Consider the following 24,008-nt stretch of genomic DNA (forward strand, 5'->3'; position numbering starts at 1 on the left):
TGTGGACTCATACTTGTGTTGAAATGGGAGTTTGGGAATTTGTTTATAAAGCAGTCAGAAAAACCTAAATCCCTTGTCAGCTTTATAAATGTGTGGTAAAACATCCTTCATCCATCTCTCCATATGTTCCTTCATTCAATGCACATTGGTTAAGTGACAGCTACGGGTCAAGCTCTATGCTTGATGTGCAAGATAAATTATGCAGGATCTCTGCTATCATAATGCAAATACATAGATAAATATAATGCAAACTGCAAGATAATAAATACATGAATGCAAAATCATTATGAGATTGTGTGCAATAGAGATCACCTATAGCCAGGAAGATAATGGAAAATGTGACATTTGTGCATGGTCTTAAAGAATGCGGTATCATGAAAAAAGGCATAGTGTGGGCAGCAGGAGGAAAGAAGATCACATATTACAAGTTTATAGGATGGCACAGAGGCAGGAAACATTAGACTATATTTGCAAGCTCATGGTCCAGCGAATTTGACTGGATCAAAGGTTATGTTGTATAGAGGTACATGAGAGGAAGATGTGTCGATTGGAACTAGATTATGGAAGGTCTTCAATGCCGAGAGAAAATGTATAGATATTTTGGATTTCAATTAAAAGTCATTGAAGGTTTTTGAGTTCTGGTAAAACTTTATAAAATTTCTCACACTATAACCATATTGAGTCATCTCTGGTTATATCTTTATGCTGTGTATTTAGCTTTTCATCTATTACGGCAATTCAGTCATATCCGGTGGCTGATACAGCATATGGCACACTTAAGTGCATGCATGTGTATATGTAGAAAATATTTGTGTTTTGTCCAAATATGAGATTTCATAGGAAAAAGAAACTCCAAATGTGGAAAATAACTTCGCCAAAGTTGATTGGAAACATGTCTGTAACTTAGAACCGTAGAGAGCTACCCAAGACATTGAGAGGTCAGGTGACTTATTTTCACATGATCACAGAGCTAGTACATTTCAGGTTCAGAACTAGAAGCCTGATCATCCACTTGACTACCAAGACTATGCCTCTATTCACTATGCCAAATGGTCTCCAAAATGTGGGCAAGTATGGTTATAGCCATACCCTAAGGGGTCAGTGACTTCTTCAGTCCTGTCCAACTCTTTTTGACCACATGGACTATATTACAGCAGTACTGTCTATGGAGTTTTCTTAACAAGGATACTAGAGTGGATTGCCATTTCCCTTTCCAGTGGCAAACAGAGGTTAAGTGACTTGCCCAGGGTCACCCAGCTAGTAAGGGTCTGAGACTGGATTAGAACTTAGGTCTTCCTGAGTCCAGATCCAGAACTCTATCCACTGAGCCATCTAGCTGTCTTACCAATCTGATGGTGAGAAAATAGATGACATTGAATCTTTCCCATAACAGCCCAATAATAGGGTATTTGTTTCCAATATGTACCCTTACTCTCCCCTCAATACTTCCCCATTATCCCTCCTCTCTACCCTTTATGAATTACCTATCCAACTCTCAAGGTAGCTATGACTTAACCAATGCCCTATAACCAACAATGGCAGTTTCACAGGTGCCATTGGAAATTTCTATTCCCTCTTCTCCCCAACCCTCTACCTTTGTCTCCAGATCACCTTGAAGTTGCTATAGGCAAATGGATCTAACAGGTACATTTTTCCAAGCTCCCTTAATTTACTTATATCATCTTTTACAACTAAATCATTTATTCATTTTGACCTTATCTTAGTATACAGTGTGAGATGTTGTTCTATGCCTAATCTCTGCCAAACTGCTTTTCAGTTTTCCCAGCAATTTTTGTCAAATGGTGAGTTCTTACCCCAAAGCTTGGATCTTCGGGTTTATCAACACTAGATTACCATGGTCATTTATTACTGTGTATTATATACCTAATCTACTCCACTGAGCCATCACTCTATTTCTTATCCAGTACCAGATTGTTTTAATGATGACTGATTCATAATATAGTTTCTAATACAGTACTGCTAGGTCATCTTCCTTCACATTTTTTTGAATGATTCCCTTGATATTCTTCACATGTGTTCTTCCAGATGAATTTTGTTTTTGTTTTAGCTTTATAAAATAATTCTTTGTTAGTTTGATTGGTATGGCACAGAATACATAAGGTAACTTAGGTAGGTCATTTTTATTATTAGTTTAGCTTACCTATGAACAATTACTATTTCTCCAGTTATTTATATCTGTCTATTTTGCATGAAAAAAAGTTTAGTAATTGTGTCATATAACTCCTGTGTTTGTCTTGGCAGGTAGACATCCACGTAGTTTATGTTATCTACAATTATTTTAAATAGAATTCCTCTTTCTATCTTACTGCTGGGTTTTATTGGTAATATATGGAAATGATGATGATTTATGTGGGTTAATTTTATATCCTGTAACTTTCGTAAAGTTGTAAATTGTTTCAACTAGTTTTTTAGTTGATTTTCTAGGGTTCTCTAAGTATACCATCATATCATCTGTAAAGAATGATAGTTTTGTTCCTAATTACCTTTTTTATTCTTCTATTTCTTTTTCTTGTAATGTTTCTATAGCTAGCATTTCTATAGTACCATATTGAATAATAGTGGTGATAATGGACATCCTTGCTTTACTCTTGATCTACTGGTAAGGCTTCAACCTTGTCAGCATTACAGACAATGCTTGTTCTTGGTTTGAGATAGATATTACCTATCATTGAAGAAAGGCTCCCATTGATTTTTATGCTTTCTACTGTTTTTAATAGAAATGGGTGTTGTATTTTGTCAAAGGATTTTTTTTTTGCATCTGTTCATATAATTATATGAATTTTGATGTTTTGGTTATTGATATGGTCATTCATGCTGATAATTTTCCTAATATTGAACCAGTCCCATTGTTCATAGTATATGATCATTGTGATATAATGCTGTAATTTCCTTGCTAGTGTTTCATTTTTTTATTTATTTATTTTTGCTTTGATATTCATTAAGGAAGTTAGTCTATAATAGGGGTGGAGAACCTGAGCCTTGAGGGCACATGTGGTGCTCTAGGTCCCCAGGTGTGGCCCTTTGACTGAATGAAATTTGGATTCAGTCAAAGAGCCACACTTGAGGACCTTGAGGGCCACATGTGGGGCTTTGAGGCTATAGGTTCCCCACCCCTGGTTTATAATTTTCTTTTTCTTTTTGTTTTTGTTCTCCTTGATTTAGTTATCAAAACCATATTTGTATTAGAAAATGAATTTCTAGGATGCCTTCTTTACCTATTTTTTTTCAAATGGTTTCTATAGTATTGGGCTTAAATATTTGGCAAGATTCCCTTGTAAATTCATCTGGTCCTGGGGATTTTTTAGGGAGCTTGTTGAGGCCTTGTTCAATTTCTTTTTCAAGATAGGGTTATCCAAATATTCTATTTCTTTTTCTGTCAATCTAAGCAGTTTACATTTTTATATTCATCCATTTCACTCAAATTGTCAGGTTTAATGGCATATAATTGGACAAAACAACTAATAATTGCTTTAATTTCATCTTCATTGGTGGTACATTCAACCTTTTCTTTCCTTGATACTAGTGATTTGATTTTCTTCTTTTTAAAAAATCAAATTAACCAACAGTTTATCTTTTAAATCAAATTAACCAGTGGTTTATCTTTTAAATCAAATTAACCAATGGTTAGTTTTTTGTGTCAGCTGAGAAAAAGACATACACCTTTCAATTTCCATTCTGTTTTCTCCAGAGGCCTATCATAGCTCACTTTTTATAAGATTCTATTCATCTCTTTGACTTCTTTCTTATTTATTTTATGATTAGATTTATCTAATTCTTAGACGAAAATGTTGCTATTTCCTCCTATAATTTACTTAACTTTTCCTTTAAGAATTTGGATGCTATGCCATTTAATGTGTATATATTTAGTACTGATATTACTTCATTGTCTATCATGCCTTTTAGAAAGATATAGTTTCCCTGCTTGTCTCTTTTACTTAGATTTATTTTTGCTTTTGATTTGTCTGAGATCACGATGAATACACCTACTACCCCCCACCCACCTTTTTCAGCTAAAGCATAATAACTACAGCTTAAGCCCTTTATTTTAACTCTGTGTGGGTCTCTCTGGTTCAAGTGTGTTTCTCATAAGCAACAATATATGAATTCTGGTTTCTAATCCATTTGGCCATCTGCTTCCATATTATGGGTGAGTTCATTCCATTCACATTCGTGGTTATGATTACTAATTGTGCACTTCTCTCCATCACATATTCTCCTGTTTATGCTTCTCTGTTTTTATCCTGTCCTTCTAATGTCTGTTTTGCTTCTAGCCACTGCCTTTTTTCTCTTATCCTCGTCCCCCACCCCCACCCCCACTCCACTGTTGGTAAGAAGATTTCTATTATCAATTGAGTATGCCTGTATATGTATATGCATACATGTATGGGTGTGTTTAATTCCCTCTTTGAATGCATTTAGATGTAGGTGAGGTTCAAGTATCCTCAACACTGATCCTACCATCTTAACTTCCTCTTAAAAGCTCTTCTTTGCATTCCTCTTTTGTATGAGGTAATTTTCCCCATTCTTCCTTTCCCTTCACCCATCTCCCAGGGAATTCCTCTTTTTCACCTATCCATTTTTTTATATCATCCCAACATAATCAACTCCTGTACATTCTTTCTATGTAGAATCCTTCTAATTGCCTTAATAAAGTTATTAGAAGTTTCAAATATCATCTTCCCATAAAGAAAGGTAAGCAGTTTAACCTTATTAAGTCCCTTATGATTTCACTTTTTTTTTACTTTTATGCTTCTCTTGAGTCCTGTATTTAGGAGCCAGATTTTCTATTCAACTCTAGTTTTTTTTTTTTTAAATCACGAATGCTTGAAACTCCTCTATTTCATTAAATATTCATTTTCCCTTGAAGGATTATGCTTTTTTTGCTGGGTAGGTTATTCTTGGTTGTAATCCCACCCTTTTGCCTCCCAGAATGTCATATTCCCAGCCCTTTGCTCCTTTCCCATGGTAGCTGCTAAATGTTGTGTGACACTGACTATGGCTCCATGATATTTGGATGGCTTCTTTCTGGTTGCTTGAAGTATTTTCTCTTTTACTTGGAGGCTCTGAAACTTGGCTATAATATTTCTGGAAATTTCATTTTGAGAACTTTTTCATGAAGTGGCCAGTGTAGGATATCCGCACAGGTCTTAATAATTTCTTGAAATATGATGTCTAGTCTCTTTCTTTGATCATGGCTTTCAAGTAGTCCAATAATTCTTAAATTATCTCTCCTTGATTTATCTCCAGGTCAGTTGTTTTTCCAATGAGATATTTCACATTTCCTTCTATTTTTATTTTTATTTTGTTTTCTTGAGGTCTCATATATTCATTAGCTTCCACTTGTCCAATTCTAATTTTTAAGGAATTATTTTCTTCAATGAGCTCTTGTACTTCTTTTTTTCATTTGGTCAATTCTGCTTTTTAAGGAATTATTTTCTTCAGTATATTTTATTCTTCTTTTACTGGGCTGCTAACTGTCTTTTCAAAATTTTCTTTCTTTGCTTTCATTTCCTTATCCAACTTTTCCTTTATCATGCTTATTTGATTTTGAAAAAAAGATAGCTTTTCCAGGAATTCTTGTTATACTTGTGTCTAATTCCCTCTTTCCTTTCTATGAGGCATTGCTTGTAGCTGTTTTGACTTCATTGTCTTCTTCTGAGTTTATGTCTTGATCTTCCCTGTCACCATAGTAGCTTTTTATTGTCAGATGTTTCTTTTTGTTTGTTTGCTCATTTTTCACCCTATTTCTTGATTTTGAACTTTATATTTAATTTGGGTTTTGTTCCCATCTTGGAGGTGGTGGTGGTAAGGGGTAATGTCTCAAGCTTCAGGCTTTTTTGCACTACTGTTTTCAGAGCTAGTTATGAGGCTTAGGAATTTTTTGGTACTTCCAAGGCTGTGTGATCTGGGAAGATGTGTGATCACTTGTCTCCTTGTCTGCATTCTGATCCTTACTTAGGGAAGGATGCTGATTCCTTGGGATTGCTGGCAATAATGCTCCCCAGGGCCTCTGCTCCCTTGGGAACAAGAAAATGACTTTCTCAGGGACCCTGACCTCTTGGGATTTGAAATCATACTGTTCCTTAGGTCCCTGAACCCTTGTGACTAAAAGCAATATTATCTCTCAGGGCTCCTTCTCCCTCTTGACTGAAAGTTCTTCTCTTCACCCTGAACTATGACTCAGAAGTGGGTATCCACAATGGAACTGCCAAACAGCATCTGGTCCTGCATCAAGTGCCAACACGGTGGTTTCCTATTATCACTTTCTGAATAGTTCCCAGGTCCCCTTGTCATTTCTGGATTGAAAGCTCCTAAAGCTGCTATATTAGAAATGGTCCCACCATTTCTATTTCATCCATATGAACTTTGGGTCATCCCCCACCCTTATGTCATAGCTTTCTCTTTCAACCCTCCTAAGTTGTCTTGGGCTTAAAGAATATCTCACAGACTTTTTGCTAGTTCTGCCACTCCAGAATTCAATTTGAGGCATTATTTTAAAGTTGTTTGGAGGGGAATGTTGGAAAAGCTCAGCTGAGTGCTTTCTCTACTCTACAATCTTGGCTGTGCCCCAGGAAACTCATCTGTCTTTCTCTTAATCCATCCTCACATTGTTGGCAAAATAATTTTCATGACTAGGTTGCTACTTAGTAAACTCCAGTGACACTCTACAGACACTAAGATCAAATACTTTTTATCTTTATCTCACCCTCTTAAAGTTAGTATTTTGTAAAACTTTTAAAGTGTAGGGAATTTATAGTAGAGTAGAATAGTTATATAATTTATAAATGAGTAATTAGAAGCATTAAGTGCATGAGCACTTTTTTTTTACTGATAAAAGTGTGATTAATGAAATTTTAAGACTAATGCAAGTCTTGCATTTCTGATTCACGTACCTACATTCATACATATGTTAAATATATTTGTGTATACACATATAAATATATACATGTATATACATATGTCATTGTCTATGAAAACTATCATGCTAATTTAAAATGGATTATATATACATATATATGCATATATATTCAGGAAATAGTTTTCTGTCATCTGAGATAATCTTAATACCATATTGAATCTACATAATAATGTTCATGCAGTGAGTGTGTTCTGTTAAGAAATTTGTCTAATACATACTGAATAGGAAAACTGATGAGAAACGTATGACTGAATTACTAGTAATCCTTCTTTGTACACTCATTTTAATGCAAGTGAAAATTAACACTATTTTTTCACAAAACCCAACATTTATAGGTAAAAGAAAGTTTCATCCCACAAAATAAAAATTGGACAGTAAGTCAAGAGGGGTTAGTCTTAGCTTTGCCACAAAAAGTGATGCATTAACTCCATGTGCTATCTATTATCTAATTTTATCTCTTGAACATCCCTGAGAGGGAAACAGCTATTACTATCTCTGTTTTACAGGTGGTAAAACACAGTGATTTTAGGCTACCTGCCAGAGGCCATATAGCATCAGAGTTTGGCCTATGGCTCAGGTTTCTTATGTTCCAAATGGAGTGTCCTCTCCAAAAAGATTACTTTGCCCCTCAGTAGAAAGAAAACCATGTAATGGTTTCAGAGATGAGAAAATAATTTCTCCACCACTTGCACCTGCAAACCCTCACTGAAGTAATTAGCAGTAACCAATTCAATAGTCCCTTAATGTTTTTAGAACTCTCCTCACCTAAAAATATGACTGCCATTCACAAATTGTAGCACATGTGTGCTATAAAAACAGAGTTTAATATCATAGTGGGAAATGGAAGTAGCAATGAAATGTTTGTGTTCATGTCTTCATGTAGTGCTTTGCTCACTTTTCAACAATAAGGGAGCTCAATTGTATAAAATGGATTTTTTTCTGATATTAATTTTTGCAATTAAAAAGGAGACCTTTATGAAATTCTTTTCAACAACCCAAAATCTAAATTGCCCACACCACTATGATGAGCATATTTAGATTGGAACATATCCAAGAATATAAGGGCTCATTCAGAGAAAGAAATGAGGAAAAACATCTTTTTGATATGATAGAAGACCAAATCTACAAGGAGAATTAGAGAAAGATGAGAGAATTTGCTTCATAAATTTTTTGTTATGACAACACTTTGAGAAAACAAATACAGGATGTCCCAAAAGTCTTAGTGCAGTTTTAAGCTATTAAGAATTGAAACAGTATATAACATAATTTCCTTTTTCTATGCCATTTTTCTCCATATAAGCTTCATTGTTTTTACACCTAGCTGGATTATATGGTTTCTCCACAATCCCTACCTCTTGTTTTGCTAATAGCAAACAGATTTGCTAATACTACTTGTCAGGAACTAATTAAGACATTAATTAGATTGGGATTTTAGACTCTTTTCCCTTTTTAATACTCAACCAGCTCTTTATTTGTCCTCCTCCAATACACCTATTATCAGGTCATGCCTCTGTTTCTTGCCAGCCAGATCTAGAAAACATTACCACATATGAAGCCAATATATATGAAGCATCAACTCCCATATATGCCACTAGTTGCTAGATACTATCTAGGAAAATAGGAAAGTCATCTGTGACATCTCTTGGAGGAGCCTTACTACTTCTGTCATCAATGGTTTTAAGTGCCATAGTATTTCTACACTAGTTAATAGCCCTAAAATATGTACAATGAACTGCTACATTTTACTAGAGACCAGTAATCCATCATTTATACTCCTATCTCTGACAAAGAAAGCAAAGGAGTTCATATGAAAAAGCAGTGTTGGGATAAGGTCACACATTCTAGTTTATCCAAATAGCTGATGGTTGTGGATCTGTCATCAATTAACTTGTTTAAATATCTTTTTGTGTATTAATGGTTCTGGTTTGCAGGACCTCTATGGACACTAAGCTCTATAGGCTTTCACTTGCACCACTTCTTAAAGCAACAAATAGTGCTTACTTTTTTCTTTCGTCCTCTCTCTGCTTCTTCCTTGCCATACACTCCTTCCTTTTCCAACTGTTCCTCAACCTCCTCCAATTATCCCTCCTATTTCTTTCCATTGCCATTTTCCTTATTTTTCTAACTCCTCTTTTTTGTGGTGTGGAATCAATTTCAAGACATCTATAGAATAATGGTCTTAAAGTGTGTTCTAAACACACTTGAGTTCATATCCTGTCTCACACTAGATGTACAACCCTGAATAAGCCACATTCTCCATGTCTCAGTTTCATCATCTGTAAAGTAGAGGTGATAATAAGTACCTATCTCACAGGGTAATGTTACAAGGTTCAAATGAGATAATATGTGTAAAAAACTTTGTAAGTAGCAAAGTATTTTATGAATCTTAGCTATCATAATTTCAAGATTCAAGGGTATCTTTAGTCCTGAGAAAAGCAACATTGTAGAGCAGAAAGAACACTATGTCAGGAAACTTGATTTCAAACTCCAGTTATAGCATTTCTTCACTATGCAACCATGGATGTCAATAAGTCTTTCTGAGTTTCAGCTTTCCTGCTTGTAAAATGCTGATAACATAATTTATACAATCTACTTCATGGAGTTGTTGGGAAAACTCTTTGTAAATCTGAAGGCACTTAATCAATAAGCTCTGATTATAAAGGTATTTAAAATTATGGTGGATACCTCATCCAATTATAATTTGATTAAAAAAAAACCACTGTCTCCTGAGGCTTTATCTTTCTAGACTTATGCATCTTGGTTTAAAAAAAAACCCAAAACTGTCTCATCCAGAAGCACTCTGCCTCTTATGGAAAAGTCTATCTTTCATGTGTAAATGGGTGAATCTAAGTGATATAGTGGAGAGAGTGCTGGGCCTGAAGTCAGGAAGAACTGAGTTCACATCTGGCCTCAGATACTTACTAGGTGTATGACTGGGAAAATCATTTAATCGTTTTGCCTCTGTTTCCTCAAGTATAAAATGTAAAACAACAACAACCCATGGTTATTGTAAGAATCAAATCAGAAAATATTTGTAAAGTATTTATTATAATGCCAGTTATATAGTATATGCTTAATAAACATTTATTTCCTTGCTAAATGTTTATAATAATGAAAATAATGCTAGCTTATATTGGTATAGTACCTTACAGTATTGAATATGGTTTCACATACGTAATTTCATCCTCACAAAAGCAGAGTGAAGAAGGCAGCTATTTTTACCACCAGCATCCTTTTGATTGATAGGAATGTTGAGGCATATAAATGTCATATGATTTTTTTTAGAGGCTTGCAGATATATTCCATTCTCACTTCCATAAGAATAGTAATTAGCAGAAACAGTCAAGGTCTAATTTTTAATCCAGGACTCATTCATTGAAGTATGCAACTTGTAGGAACAGTAGATTATTTTTTCGAGAGCTGCAGATGGTCTGCCATTCTCCACTGTCTTCAAACGTTCCTTTCTCCATATTAGAAATAATTAAAATATTTAACATAAAAAAAACAATGGGGATAGACTAAGAAGAAAAACTGTCAAATAGGGGGAAACAGTTACAGCAAATATTAGTGATGAACTTCTTATATCCAAGACACAAAAATATGAAACCTAGAGCCACTTTCCAATAGATAAGTGCTCAAAGGATATAAATAAAGTTTTAAAAGAATTGCAAAATAAAAACTACCATTTGAAAAATGCTCAAAATAATTAATAGTAAGAGAAACACAAATTAAATAACTCAAATTAAAAAACCTGGAAAGAGTCAATATTGGCAAAACTATGGAGAAACAGGCACCGTTTATGACACTGTAAATTGGCCTGTCTCTATAGCAAATTGAAAATATACGAGAAATTTTCTGTAAACTAATTCAAGTAGAGATTACTTCATTCACTGTATTTTTATTGTGAATGCCTGGATCATAGTAAGCACTTAATAAAATTGTTGATTGATTGATTAAACAGGTAATATCCTTTGATAAGACAATCCAATTTCTGGGTTTTTGTCCTAAAGGCATCAAAGATAGAAAAATAATGTCCAATATATACCAACATATTCATAGCCACATTCTTTATTGTTGAAAATAGTTGAAAAAAATCCTGGTAATTGGGGAATGGCTGGAAAAAAAACTATGGTAAATCATGTCATGGAATATTATTGTGTAGTAAGAGGTCATAAGTAGAGGAATTTAGAGAATTATGGAGAGATTTGAAGGAACTGATGAAGATCAAAATGAAAAAAAGAGACTATGTATATATACACATACATTTGAATATTTTATATGTAAACAGCCACATATACATACATGGACTACAGCAATGTGAATCAAAATATCATGAAAAGGAAGTCAAATGATAAAAAAATAAAGAGTTCTCTAGCATTGATGATGATACATTTCTCCTTTCTGGGTAAAAGCAAAAACAAACAAACAAAACCCCAAGGAACTCATAGTGCAGAATAGAAGCAGCATTGGTTAAAAACAAACAAATCACTATTTCCCTTTAATTGTTTTTTTTTTCCACAACACAGTTCACTTTGGAAGAGAAAGAATGTTTTGGTTTGGTTTTTCCTTTAGAGATGATTATGATGTAAAATCAAAACTAGCAATGTTTAAAAAAAAACAGCATATATTGGCCTGATCATGCACTAAATCTCTAAGTGTTTGAGCTCTGTTCTAACTCCATAAAGTAAATACATTTAGTCATAATGAAGTCATGAAATGCAAATATCAAAGGTTTTATGTCAACAGTAAATTGCTCATTTGGCACATATACAGCGTATTCATATTTAGACATAAGCATCTAATTTGGAATAAGCAATTTGAGAATCTACCCTGTGGCAAAACTTATGCTACTATTAGAATTCTACTGTCTATTTAAATTCAAAACTTCCACTGTAAACTTATTGCATTTAATTTTGTTTTGCTTTTGAAGACTAACCAAAGGAAATTTTAAGAAACTCATAAAACAATTTACTAATTTTTAAGAAGTAGAATCAGTTTCCATATATAGAACTGCATGGAGGAATTATATAATGCAAATTTATATTAGTAACTCTTAACAACACTGGAAATTAGCTGGAATATGGCCTACCCCAGCACAGAATTTGGCGTTAAGAAGGGGCAAGAAAATTTTTAAGGAAGAATCAAAAGAGCAGGTGGAAATTTGACCTTTGTCGATCATATATGATAAGGTTCTGCTATCCAAATATATAGGCAACAAATGGAAAAATGTGAAACCAAAACCAAGAGTCATTCCCCAACAGAAAAGTAGTCATGGATTATGAACAATTCTCAAAAAATTTGCAAAATGCTGATAATTATGAGATAAAGTGTTCCAAAGCACTAATGATATTATTAATACAAATCAAAATAATCTTGAAACATATCCATAGTCCTAGAAAATTGACAAGATAATGAATATGGGAATAATTAAGGTGAGAGGGGCTGTGTAAAGATAGGAACACAAGTGTATAATTGGTAGAGCTGTGAGTGGGTCCAACCATTCTGGGAAGGAATTTGGAATTATTCTGACAAAGTGACTAAAATATATGTACCTGTTGACCCACAGATACCACTGTTAGGCATGTATCCTAAGCAAATCAGTGATTAAACGAAAGGGCCCATATGCACTAACATTTTTATAACAGGAACTAAGGCAGATGTCAATCAACTGTAGGATGTCTAAATAGATTGTAATACATTAATATTAATTGTGTGGTAAGAAACAATGAATGTGAGGCATACATAAAGGATGGGCAGACATATGAACTGCTCCAAAGTACAGCAAATGTAACCAGGAAATAAATATATGCCAAAATTATAATATAATTTTTAAAAATAGGAAAATCAAAACTAAATGTTATACAATTATAATGATTAAGTTTGGGTCCAAAGAAGAGACAGAAGAGGACATCTCCACCTTTCACTGTAGATTTATGGGGTGCTGGTCTAAGGGTGTGATATATTGTATTTAATGTGAGACTTTTTTGATATACTGATTAATTTTGCTGGAATGTTTTTTTCTTTATTATAAGAGATCACATTTTAAGATGGGAAAGGGGTATGACATACTGGGAAATGTAGATGATTTAAAAACTAAAATTAGCACTAAAAGTTATTTTAAAAATTAATCTGGCTTTTGTATTTTAATATGTATATATGTATCTATTTATAATTGAAAACATCATATGCATATGATATATTTTCCATTTTAAAAATACAAACATATATCTTCATCCCTTTCCAAACAAAGTATCTTAACTAATTTTGATGGTGGTATGGTTGGAAAAGCAGTAAAGATATCATAAATTACTTTATAAACAACTGAGGATTCATACAACATTTCACAAGTTAATATAGATAATCTCATTTAATCCTTCCAACAATACTGAGATAGTGTCAAGTCAATAAACATTTGATAAGCATAATGCTAAATACTGGATGTATAAAGAAATACAAAAACAATCTCTTTTGTCAAGGAGCTTAGTCATTAGGCACCATGCAAGAACCTATGTACAAACAAATTATATAAAGTATTGATTAGTGATATTAGAGGGAAGGCACTAGCATTAAGGGGGCATAGGAAAGGCCTCCTGCACAATGTAGAATTTGAGCTGGATCTTGAAGGAATTCAGAGAAGCCCCAAGGAGGAAATGATATAGAGGCGGGGGTACAACTAGAGAAAATGTATGAAGTATGATTATTATAATCCCATTTTACAGATAAGGTTACTAAGGTGAAGCAACATGGCCAAAGTCACATAGTTAGTTGATAATGCAAGTGCAAATCAGCTCTTCTGATCCTAATTCGTCAGTTTCACCACACTACCAAGTACATGAGGCATTACCACCACTGCATTTGGAAAATTTTGGTTAATATTATTGTAGAAGTTGCAAATGAGTGAAGACAGTTAACATTAATTAGAGCACTGTAAAACTCAGAGACAACAATTCCTAAACATTATCTGGTAATCAAATAGTTTTTCCCTTCCCCCACCCTTTTTTGTTTTTTAGATTGACCATCTCTGCTGAGTGTCCCATGCAACTTGAAGACTTCCCAATGGATGCACATGCTTGTCCTCTGAAATTTGGAAGTTGTAAGTTCTTTTTGCAAGTAAGAACTATGGCTATAATTTCAGCGAGCATCCTAGATCCTTTAGGTGGACTTTTTTTTCCCCTAAATATGGTGGCCCATGAATAAGAACACCCTCCAGCAAATATTTTTGCTTACTCTTACCTTGCCCTTCACATATTAGCAGTCTTATTTATTCATGCAAAAGACATTTGACTGAGTGTCTTTAATGTGCAAGGTAGTGTAATTTAAATCTGCCTAGTACTTTGACAAAATACTTTCATACAACCCTATGTTATAATAACCTAAAAAGGTAGGTGGGGGAGATCATCCTCACGTCACAGAAGACAACTGGTTAAATGTCCAGTTCAAATTCAGATGTGATGAATAACAGAACTGAGACCTGGACCCCGGTCTTCAGATTATAAATTCAGTGTTCTTTCCATTACACCATGTTGCTTTTTAATGTTTTCATACTAAACCAGTGAGAGGTCTCCAATAATTTGGAGCAGCCTTGTGACGTCTCTTAGAATCCAGAAGTCACCTCTTATTCATTTCAGTACAATATAAGCACCTCTTGGGAATTTAGTTTTGTTTTTGTTGTTACTGTTATCTTTACTGTTATGTAGGCTTGGACATTGAGTGAGCTAACCTCAGAAACTTCAGGGACCAAATCTGGTCCACCTTACTTTTAATTAAAAACTCTAGGCTACTCTTGGGATTGTCTTTGCTTGCCTTGTGTTTCCAATAATCAGGAAGACCTAGGAACTAGTATATATTTTTAGGATCAACTCCTAGAGTTGAACCAAAATAGACATCTCTCAAATTTAGACACCTATTCAATGTAAACCAATATTTTTCAATTACTCAGTATATGCGAATCATCATTGTAGGTGCAGGGAAGGGGATGAAAAGATTGCTCCATTAATTAAAATAACAAATGTCTATTATATACGAAGGACTCTACCGCACATAAGGGACAGGGAGAGGAACTACGTATATGATTTTATTGCTATTAGGACTTTCTCTATGAGGAAACTCTTATCAACCAAGATTGATATTTTCTTGTCCGTTCATAGCTTTAGTGAGGCCCTGGGACACTGAGAAGTTAAGTGATTTATCGAAGGTCACTCAGACACTATGGGGAAGAGAGGAAAGGCTTGAACCCACATCTTCCTGACTCCAAGGCCCACTTTCCAACCACTATACCACACTGACATTCATGAGGAATACAAAGGTTTTGTTGTTGTGTTTATCATTCCATCAAGAGTTTATATTCTGCCAGGGATGGGGGAAGGAGAAAATGCATAGGGTAGGGATGTGTCTACAAGTATAAAATAAGGTTAAGAGAATGGGAGGCAAAGGAAACAGCCAGACAAAGTTCGGTAAGATGATTTGTAAAAGGAAAAAAACACTTCTATCTAGGAACATACTTCATGAAGAAGGTGCACCTAAGTAGAGTCTTGTCAGAGTATACTATGTGCAAAACCAGGAAAAAAATATTTATGTAAAACATAACCTGCTTAAATCGAATGGGAAGGAAACTTCAAAAATAATTTTATAATGAGATGAGTGAGATATGTGTAAAATATAGGTCCCAATACAATTCAGTGGGAAGATTTGAGGAAGAAAAACTTTCTTCACCTAGAGAGGGATCAGGGAAGGCTTCCTTTTTTTCTAACTAATGTCATCTCTAAGGCAACCTTTTCCCCTACTCTAAGGCTGTCTGTAGTTTAGTCTCATTGCCACATTATTGGAAAACTTCCCCTCATTTGGAAATAGTCATAACTTTACATCAGGTGGGAATGATTAATTATAAATATTATAATTATAATAGTAATACTAATAACTTATTTTCCCATAGGAACTCTAAGGTTTGCAAAGTGCCTTACATATATGACCTCATTGGATCTTTAGAATGACTTTGATATAAGTAATATAAGGTATTTTTTTTCCTGTTTTCCAGATAAGGAAACTAAAGTACAGAGAAATTAAATGACTTGCCCATCATCAGATAGTTATGTATCAGAGATGGGATTTGAACTCTCATCTCCCCTCAATCTTCATCTATGAGTATTTCTGACACACCATGCTTTAATATTCCATGTATAAAGAAGCAACTAGGGGATAATAATGTACTTATCTTCTTATTTTGTAATAAATCAGGGATATCCCATAAGTAGTTCTCTGATGTCTCAATAACTTATGTTATATCATATGATTATAAAGACTGATACTCCATAAGACTCATTGCTTTAACTCCTCTTTCATATGGCAAGTCTATCCTTATTTTCTATGTTCAAACCTTGGAAAGGTCTATATTCACTTACCTAATAAAGCTTTAAAATATTACCACTTACAAAGCTTTCCAAAGTAATTCACTCAAATGTAACTCAGTTTTTTCAATGGACCCCAAAATTTCTTTTTTATTCTTAATGAGCTTATCTTAATATACAGGTCAATGGGAAATTTCTTATAAGAATTGTAGAGCACATTTTAAATATAATTAAAATTACAATGCGGTAGAAAAATATACTACTATTCAAAATAAATATTACTTCCAAATAGTTCTGTTATCATTGTTAAATAATTCCCTAGAGTCAAATTACTGCATTTTTGTAGACTCTCAAATCATAAAGTAAGTCATCACTACAACTAGGAATATATCCTATATGTCCTGATGCCAAACCCGAAGCTCCCTCCATGATATCAGTGAATGTATTTAACCACTTGTCAGTTTTTTTTGCCATATTTTAGAAAACTTCAAATTCATTTAAACTAGAATTAGGTATATCACTTTCATGATATGCAATATCTATTTGATATTCAATAAAAGGAAATTGATTTGAAAGTGAAAGTTTTCTTTAAATGCGGTATCTCTTCCTTTGTTCCATTCACCATCTAAAGATAACCATTTTAAACATTTAAGAAAAACAGAATGATAAATGCAATTTTCATTTTGTTTATGAAAAACTAAATACTAACCCTAATCAATTATATGATTATTAAATAAGTTTTCTATTTAGAAATTACTTGAGAAATCAACTAGTCCAACCCTTTTATTCTACAGATTAGGCAGCTGAGGGAAAGAGCCATGTGAGCATTCCACAAAGTAGTAGCAGCACAAGAGGAAGTCCTCCTTCCTCCCAGGCCAGGTTTCTTCTTTCTACACCTGTAACAACAATGCTACTTGCAGCTGCTGTCGGGGTGCAAGACCAACAACACCAGCACACAGGAGGGCTACTAGCACAGGTTCTTTGATCTGCTTTTCTAAAGAAAAGTGACTTTAAAGCAGTCAACAATCTTTCTTTAATCAAACATATCTATGTATATATATATTATATATAAACATATCTCTCACACACATATATATGTATATATATGTGTATATATGTATGTATGTATGTATATATGTATGTATGTATGTATGTATATAATTCGCTTAGTTCGGGGGAAAAGTCACCACCCTGAACTTCAGAGAAAATGCAAACATAAATCACAAGCAGAAATTATATAAACAGAGCAAACAACACAAATCAGCAGACAGGGCTTCTAACTGTCTGTCCATAGTAATGCATACATAGTTGCCAGAGAGAGAAGTACCAATATCTGTGTTTTTCAAAGCTGGGGGCTCCTTAGTGGCTACCCAGAGTCTCATCTGGCTAAATCATGTGAATACTCTTCCAGTGAGTGAGCCCCAAAGCAAAAATGCTAACCTCAGAGTATATATACTCTTCTTCAGGGTCAGAGGGCATCACAACCCTCATGACCCAGGCTCATGACTCAGGCTTCAATGTGACTCAGGTTCAAAGCAGGTCACATGGGCATATTAAGGGGCAGGGAAGATTTTCAAATTGCATTAACATTACAACACCAGAATCCCTCTGTAACATATCCTTGCTACACAATCCTACTGAACTCTACTAGATATGATACATAACCTTTGTATATATTGGTCACAAAGTAGAGGAAAATATGAGTACCCATATTGTGTATGGTGGATTTAATAAACTGCTGTTTAAGATGGATATAGAGATAAGACTTTTTTTTCTTCCTCAAAACTTAATTTCTGAAATCAAGTGAAAATTGCTTGGCCAACAGATTAATCTTAAAAATAATCTAAGGGGACTGTGTGGCTATTTTAACATACAGATCTCTTACTCAGAATGTGGATTCCAGTGTTGAAATATACGTCTCTTGTTTTAATAATTGAAACAATAAATTCCTGAAATCCTCTGCACAATTCTATAGCTATCTAATAGTATCTGCTAACAACTTGACTGAAGCAAATAATAATTTTAGAAAATATATATGCATATATATATGTATATATACATATATATATTGTTATTCAGTCATGTCTGACTCTTTGTGATACCATTTGTAGTTTTCTTGGCAAAGATACTGGAGTGGTTCACCATTTCCTTCTTTAACTCATTTTACAGATGAGGAAACTGAGGCATCCAGGGTTCAATGACTTGCTCAGCATCCCATAACTAATAAGTATCTGAGGCCAGATTTGAACTCAGGTTCTCCTGACTCCAACCCCAGTGTTCTATCCACTGTGCCACCTATGTCTTAAACCAAAATGCCTCAATTTGTTTTAAAAGATCTTACTAAGTGTCCTCATATTACTAAATTCTAGACTGACTCATTCTATTCTAGTACAGGGGCTCTTCACCATTTTTTTTCGTGTCAGGGACACGTTTTACAGTATGGTGAAGCCTGTGGAACCCTTCACAGAATAAAGTGTTTAAGTATATTAAATGCACAGAAATATAATGGAAAGCAATTATTTTAAAATAAAATGATCCAGTTTTTTCAGTTTTCAGTTTACCCCAATTATGAACCCTAATTTTATTGTCAGTTAAACCAGAGCTAGGGTAACATTCATTGAATTTTTGCATAGCAACTTTGTAGATTACCCATAAATGACAGTATGTGCATGTCTCTTGTTTTTGCCCATAGAAGTACTATGAAATTTGAATAGTCACAACAATTTTAAATCCTGTCTTTTGGAATGGATGTGAAGTATCCTGTACCACTTTTTTCTTCCATTTTTTAAAAGTAGCATGATTTTTGCCTTCTATATTACTGGGGCAAGTGTTGAATGTGTTGAAGTCTAGGCTTATATCTCTTTAAAAATTTCCTTCTTCTGAATTCTACTCTAATGCCTGTTCTGTGATCCCAGGTTCTATGTCTTGTGGTCAAGTTGCCTTCTCCCCACACAGAGCTCCTGCTAACTCAGAGATATCTCTGATTATGCCAATAGCAATATATCCCAGGAAATGCTTACCAACAAGGAAAATCATAGAAGTGGTTAGAAGATTTTATCTGTGAAAAACTGAGATTTATATTCTTCCATCCGTACACTCCAGTTTTATATGGCTACTTTCATATGCAAAGGCACTCACTGTTACACTAGGCATTAATATTAGGTATCCTCTTTTATAATATGATTCATATCATTGTCATATTGTCTCATTTGTACCACCGTGTCTGCGTATTACCACTTTTCATGAATCAAAACAAAATAAGAATTTACTTCTATTTCCCTTCATATCTTATATTCAATGGAGACAAAGCTATGTATTTTGTTTCAAATTTTCTGCCACATTTCCTTTTATTTAATATTTAAATTGACTTTTTAGGTGTTGATTTGATTTAGATATTGGCATTTCTAAACATAAATGTCATTAATTTTATTAGTATGGTGCCTGTACTCAGTTGATTCCAAGAATATTATCACCCTAAATCTTTATATAAGTTCAAGTTCACTTAGGGGTGAGAAAATTCAAATAAACTCCTCTTTTCTGTAGAAGTGGAATCATGTACATGCATTAGGGAGACCTATGGTACAATATTGTTTTCTAATCTTTGAGTTCAGAGACTTAGAGCTAGAAGTCAGTGAATAAGCATTCATTTAGCATTTATTTAATGCCAAGCACTGGGCTAAGCATCAGGCATACAAAAGAAAAGGCAAAAGACATTCCTTGCTCTTGAGGAGCTCACAGTCTAATGAGAGAGGCAACTGTGAAAACAACTATGTACAATGCAGGTTAAATTGGAGATAATCAACAAAGCGAAGGGATTGCATTAAGGCAGATCAGGAGGCCAGCTCTAAGAGAGATTGTTAAATTTTCAATGTGAGCATTTACACCTCAAAAATTGGTAGTGCTCTAAATCAGAGCTGGATTTATTGTCATGTTGATTGTCTACACTTCAGAAATGGTTAATAATGCAGATTAGACTTAAAAGTGTGCTAGTGTGTGTGTGTGTGTGTGTGTGTGTGTGTGTGTGTGTGTGCACCCGCATGTGCAGCTATTTTTGTTCCTAGATTGCTGGGTTGTTCAACATTTACCAGAGCTTGTTTTGTTCTATAAACATTGAATTCAGCAGGAGGTTCAGGGAATGAAAACATCACCAGCCTGGAGGGCTAGTGATGAGCGTTTAATCATCATTATCATCATCATCATCGTCACATATAGTGCTTTAAGGTTTTAAAAAAAGTACTTAAATCCACCATCACATTTGAGCCTTAGAACAGGCCTGGGGATCAGGAAAGACTTCTTAGAGAAGGCAGGATTTTAGTTGGCACTTGTCGGAAACAAAGAAAGCCAAAATGTAGAGCTTAGGAAGGAGAAAGTTCTTGGCATGGGGAGACAGAGAGTCAAAATGCCTGCAGTCAGAGGATGAAGTTTCTTGGGTGGGAAACAAAGTGGTCAGTGGTTAGAGATTATTTACTCCAATCTCTTTATTATATAGATGAGGAAATTCAGACCTAGAAAGATTAAGAATGGACCACTAAGAGTCACATATATAGTAAGTAGCGAAACTAAGATGGAATCTCAGGACTTCTCACTCCAAATCCAACCTTTTCCCCCCATGGTATCACGTTGAGTTCATTTGTATATGTTATATTTTGAGATCCCAAAGTTGGTAATACAATGATTTCTCAAGTAGTTTCTGCAGCTACAGGGGAAATAATATTGATAAAATGCTTTTCCTTTTCCTGTTAACCAATACCCAACAAAATAGCTCTTCTGGATTCTAGAATCATATCCTATTAATGTGGAAAAATATGGGCAGCATAACTCCATGTTCAAGTGCAGTTGATAAGTAACTGAATGTATCCTCCATCATAGAACCTGAGAAGACTAGCACTTTAAATGTTTGTCTTGGGACATGTTGAAAAATTGGATATCACTTAACCAGCATCTTGGAATTCTTATGAAAAATTTCTCCCCTGAAGTAAACAAAATATAATGCCATGAACAGATTATCAATGTACTCCTTACACTTATCACAGCCTAAACACATATCTTAATAAAATCTCTCACTTCTTCTGCTTCCTATAAAAGAAAGACACTTTATGAAATTGCAGAGGCATTAAAAGAAAATCAACATTATCCATAATTGCTAATTTTTTTTTTAAATTTCACACCTGGAATCAGATTTTTGGTGAAAATATTAAATCATCTAATTCAATATTAAATTTTAGCACTTTCTTAGAAGATATATTATAGAATCACTTTTTAGCAAAGTTCATAAGTTATATAATATATAATACCTGCCATATAATACCTCATGGCAGAAACATGTTTGACATTTATAATGGCCCAAGAGAAGGCTCTGGATAAATGTGACTGCATTACCACACAGAGTCCATCATTGAAAAAAGGAAAGAACAGTTTTTGTCAAACTCTTCCTAGAATTTGTACAGATAGCTCTTTTGGCAAGAGTGTCAGCAAAACAAGGGGAATACATGCTTTTCAATATCTGGAGGTCCATTTAATCTACCCACCTCCTATTGAGACTGTGGAATGTACTACCAATTAGTTGCTTAAAGTTTAAAGATGTAGGATTCAGATTCTGAAAGAAGGAACAAGACAATGTGCTTTTCATGGGAAGTTAGAAAGAACTTCAGAAAAACTTTCATAGCAATTCCTGTTACCTGGTATAAATTGATCTTCAGTACTTTTATATGACAAGAAAACCTACAATTCAAGGGGCTCAACAAAGCTAGGATATCTCACAAGGGTGGGGAACCTGTGGCTTCAAGGCCACACCATGGCCTTCTAGGTCCTCAGATATGGCCTTTTCACTGAGTCCAAGTTTTACAGAACAAATCCTTTTATTAAGGACATTTGTTCTTTGAAGTTTGGATTCAGTCAAAGGGCCACACTTGAGGACCTAGAGGGCCACATGTGGCCTCAAGGCCATAGGTTCCCCACCCCTGCCTTAGGATGATATATTAATTTAAAATGACAGTCAACTTCAATTGTGGCATATACATAATGAATATGGATCCATTTCATAGTGTTACTGTGTATTTTTGACCATTACAAATGTAATATTATTTTAATTGGCTAAAAATTATGCCTAGAGTCCCCAAACTGAATTTAATATTAAAGAAAGTGTAAATATTTGTAGCCTATGTCAGACTACTTGTAATATGCTAACAAGAGCACTTAGTTTTGTATGGAAAGAGACCAAGCACCATTTAATGCTCTAGAGAAGAGATTCTTATATTACCCAGGAGAATTTTAATCATAATTCATCTGCGCCAAGGAGGAATCTTGTCCCTTACTTGGTATTCATCTTGTCCTCATCTTCACAAACTCTTTTTGTCCTCTTTAGTAACAAAATCCTCAAGTCGTTCAGAGCTTTAGCATTTCTATCATTTATAGAGCACCATGTAACATTTAGCTACTGATTAAGTACTTGCCCAGGTGTTCAAGTTCTGGCATGTCTTTTAGAAATCTGTTTGTGGATGAGATTCCTAAGAAGCCTCACTGGTGTCAAGCAAGATAATGTGTGTAAAACTGAGCAAACCTTTGAGAAGCATCACCTTTAGATGACTTCTCATAATTTGCTTGCCATCAGTTATTTGCTATAATGTTTTCAAAATTTAATATTACAAAAGAATGTCATCCTTCTAAGGCTGATTTCCTCCATACCATGTAAGGCAATAGGTTCTTAACTTTTGTTTCTAGCAAATGTCTTTTTGTATATTTTATTTTTTAAAGTTTTATTTGTTTTTTTGTTTTCAACGTTCACTTCTACAAGATTTTGAGTTCCAAATTTTCTCTCCTTCCCTTCACTCCCCCTGGGTCATTACTTTTTAAAAAGTATTTGAATATGCCTTTCCAAAATACAGAGTACTGGGGAAAAAATTAAAACACGTATTTTAATATTGTATCAATTACATGAAAAACACATTATTTCTATCATTGGTTTCATGAATGTTGTAAAAAAAGTTGATTTCTTCCTTTTTCATTTATACCTTTTGGGGAGAAGAACCCAATCTTTTTTCCTTTTCTCTTGTACAATACCAACATTTCCTTGACTATGAGGGTGGACAGAAATTTAAGAGAATGCCTAAAGTAATGGTATTATAGTGGAAAGAGGAATCATTAAAAGAATTCAGAGGGGCAGCTAGGTGGTGCAGTGAGTAGAACACCAGCCCTGGAGTCAGGAGGACCTGAGTTCAAATCTAACTTCAGACACTTGACACCCTTACTAACTGTGTGACCTTGCACAAGTCACTTAACCCCAATTGTCCTGCCTTCTCCCCTCCAAAAAAATTGAGAGAAGTAGCATTAAAGTCTAGAAGAATCAGGCGGTATGGTGTTGTAGAAGCTAAAGGAGAATAGAGAGTTTTAAAGGAAGGAATGGGTGCTAAAAAGTTAAGACAAGTTTTGGTCATTAGAGCACTTCCAGGGAGTACTTTCATCAGAGTGATGAGCAGCAAAGACAGATTGGAAATGGCCAAGGAGTGAGTCAGTGATGAAGAATTAGAGTCACCAAATGATGAGCACTCTATAGAGAGAAATAGGACAGTAGTTCAATTATACAACCATTAATCAAACACTTACTGTGTGCAAAGGACTCGCTAGGATCTGATGAAAGAAAAGTGAAAAATTGTATTATTGCTGCTCTCAGGGACATTATACTGAGGGGAAGAATAAGATGTGCAGAGGGATAGCTATAATACAAA

The 24,008-nt window shown here is 34.4% G+C and overlaps 1 protein-coding gene across 1 annotated transcript in view; it reads left to right on the forward strand.

Annotated features, from left to right (window-relative positions):
* GABRA5 (gamma-aminobutyric acid type A receptor subunit alpha5) overlaps window positions 1–24,008 on the forward strand; it is a 113,820-nt gene that overhangs the window by 60,898 nt on the left and 28,914 nt on the right. The window contains exon 6 of the mRNA XM_036747731.1: window positions 13,951–14,033. Within this exon, the coding sequence (XP_036603626.1) occupies window positions 13,951–14,033 (83 nt within the window). The remainder of the gene's footprint in view (window positions 1–13,950; window positions 14,034–24,008) is intronic.

Source organism: Trichosurus vulpecula, chromosome 2 (genome assembly GCF_011100635.1).
Source record: "Trichosurus vulpecula isolate mTriVul1 chromosome 2, mTriVul1.pri, whole genome shotgun sequence".
NCBI classification, from domain to species: Eukaryota; Metazoa; Chordata; class Mammalia; order Diprotodontia; family Phalangeridae; genus Trichosurus; species Trichosurus vulpecula.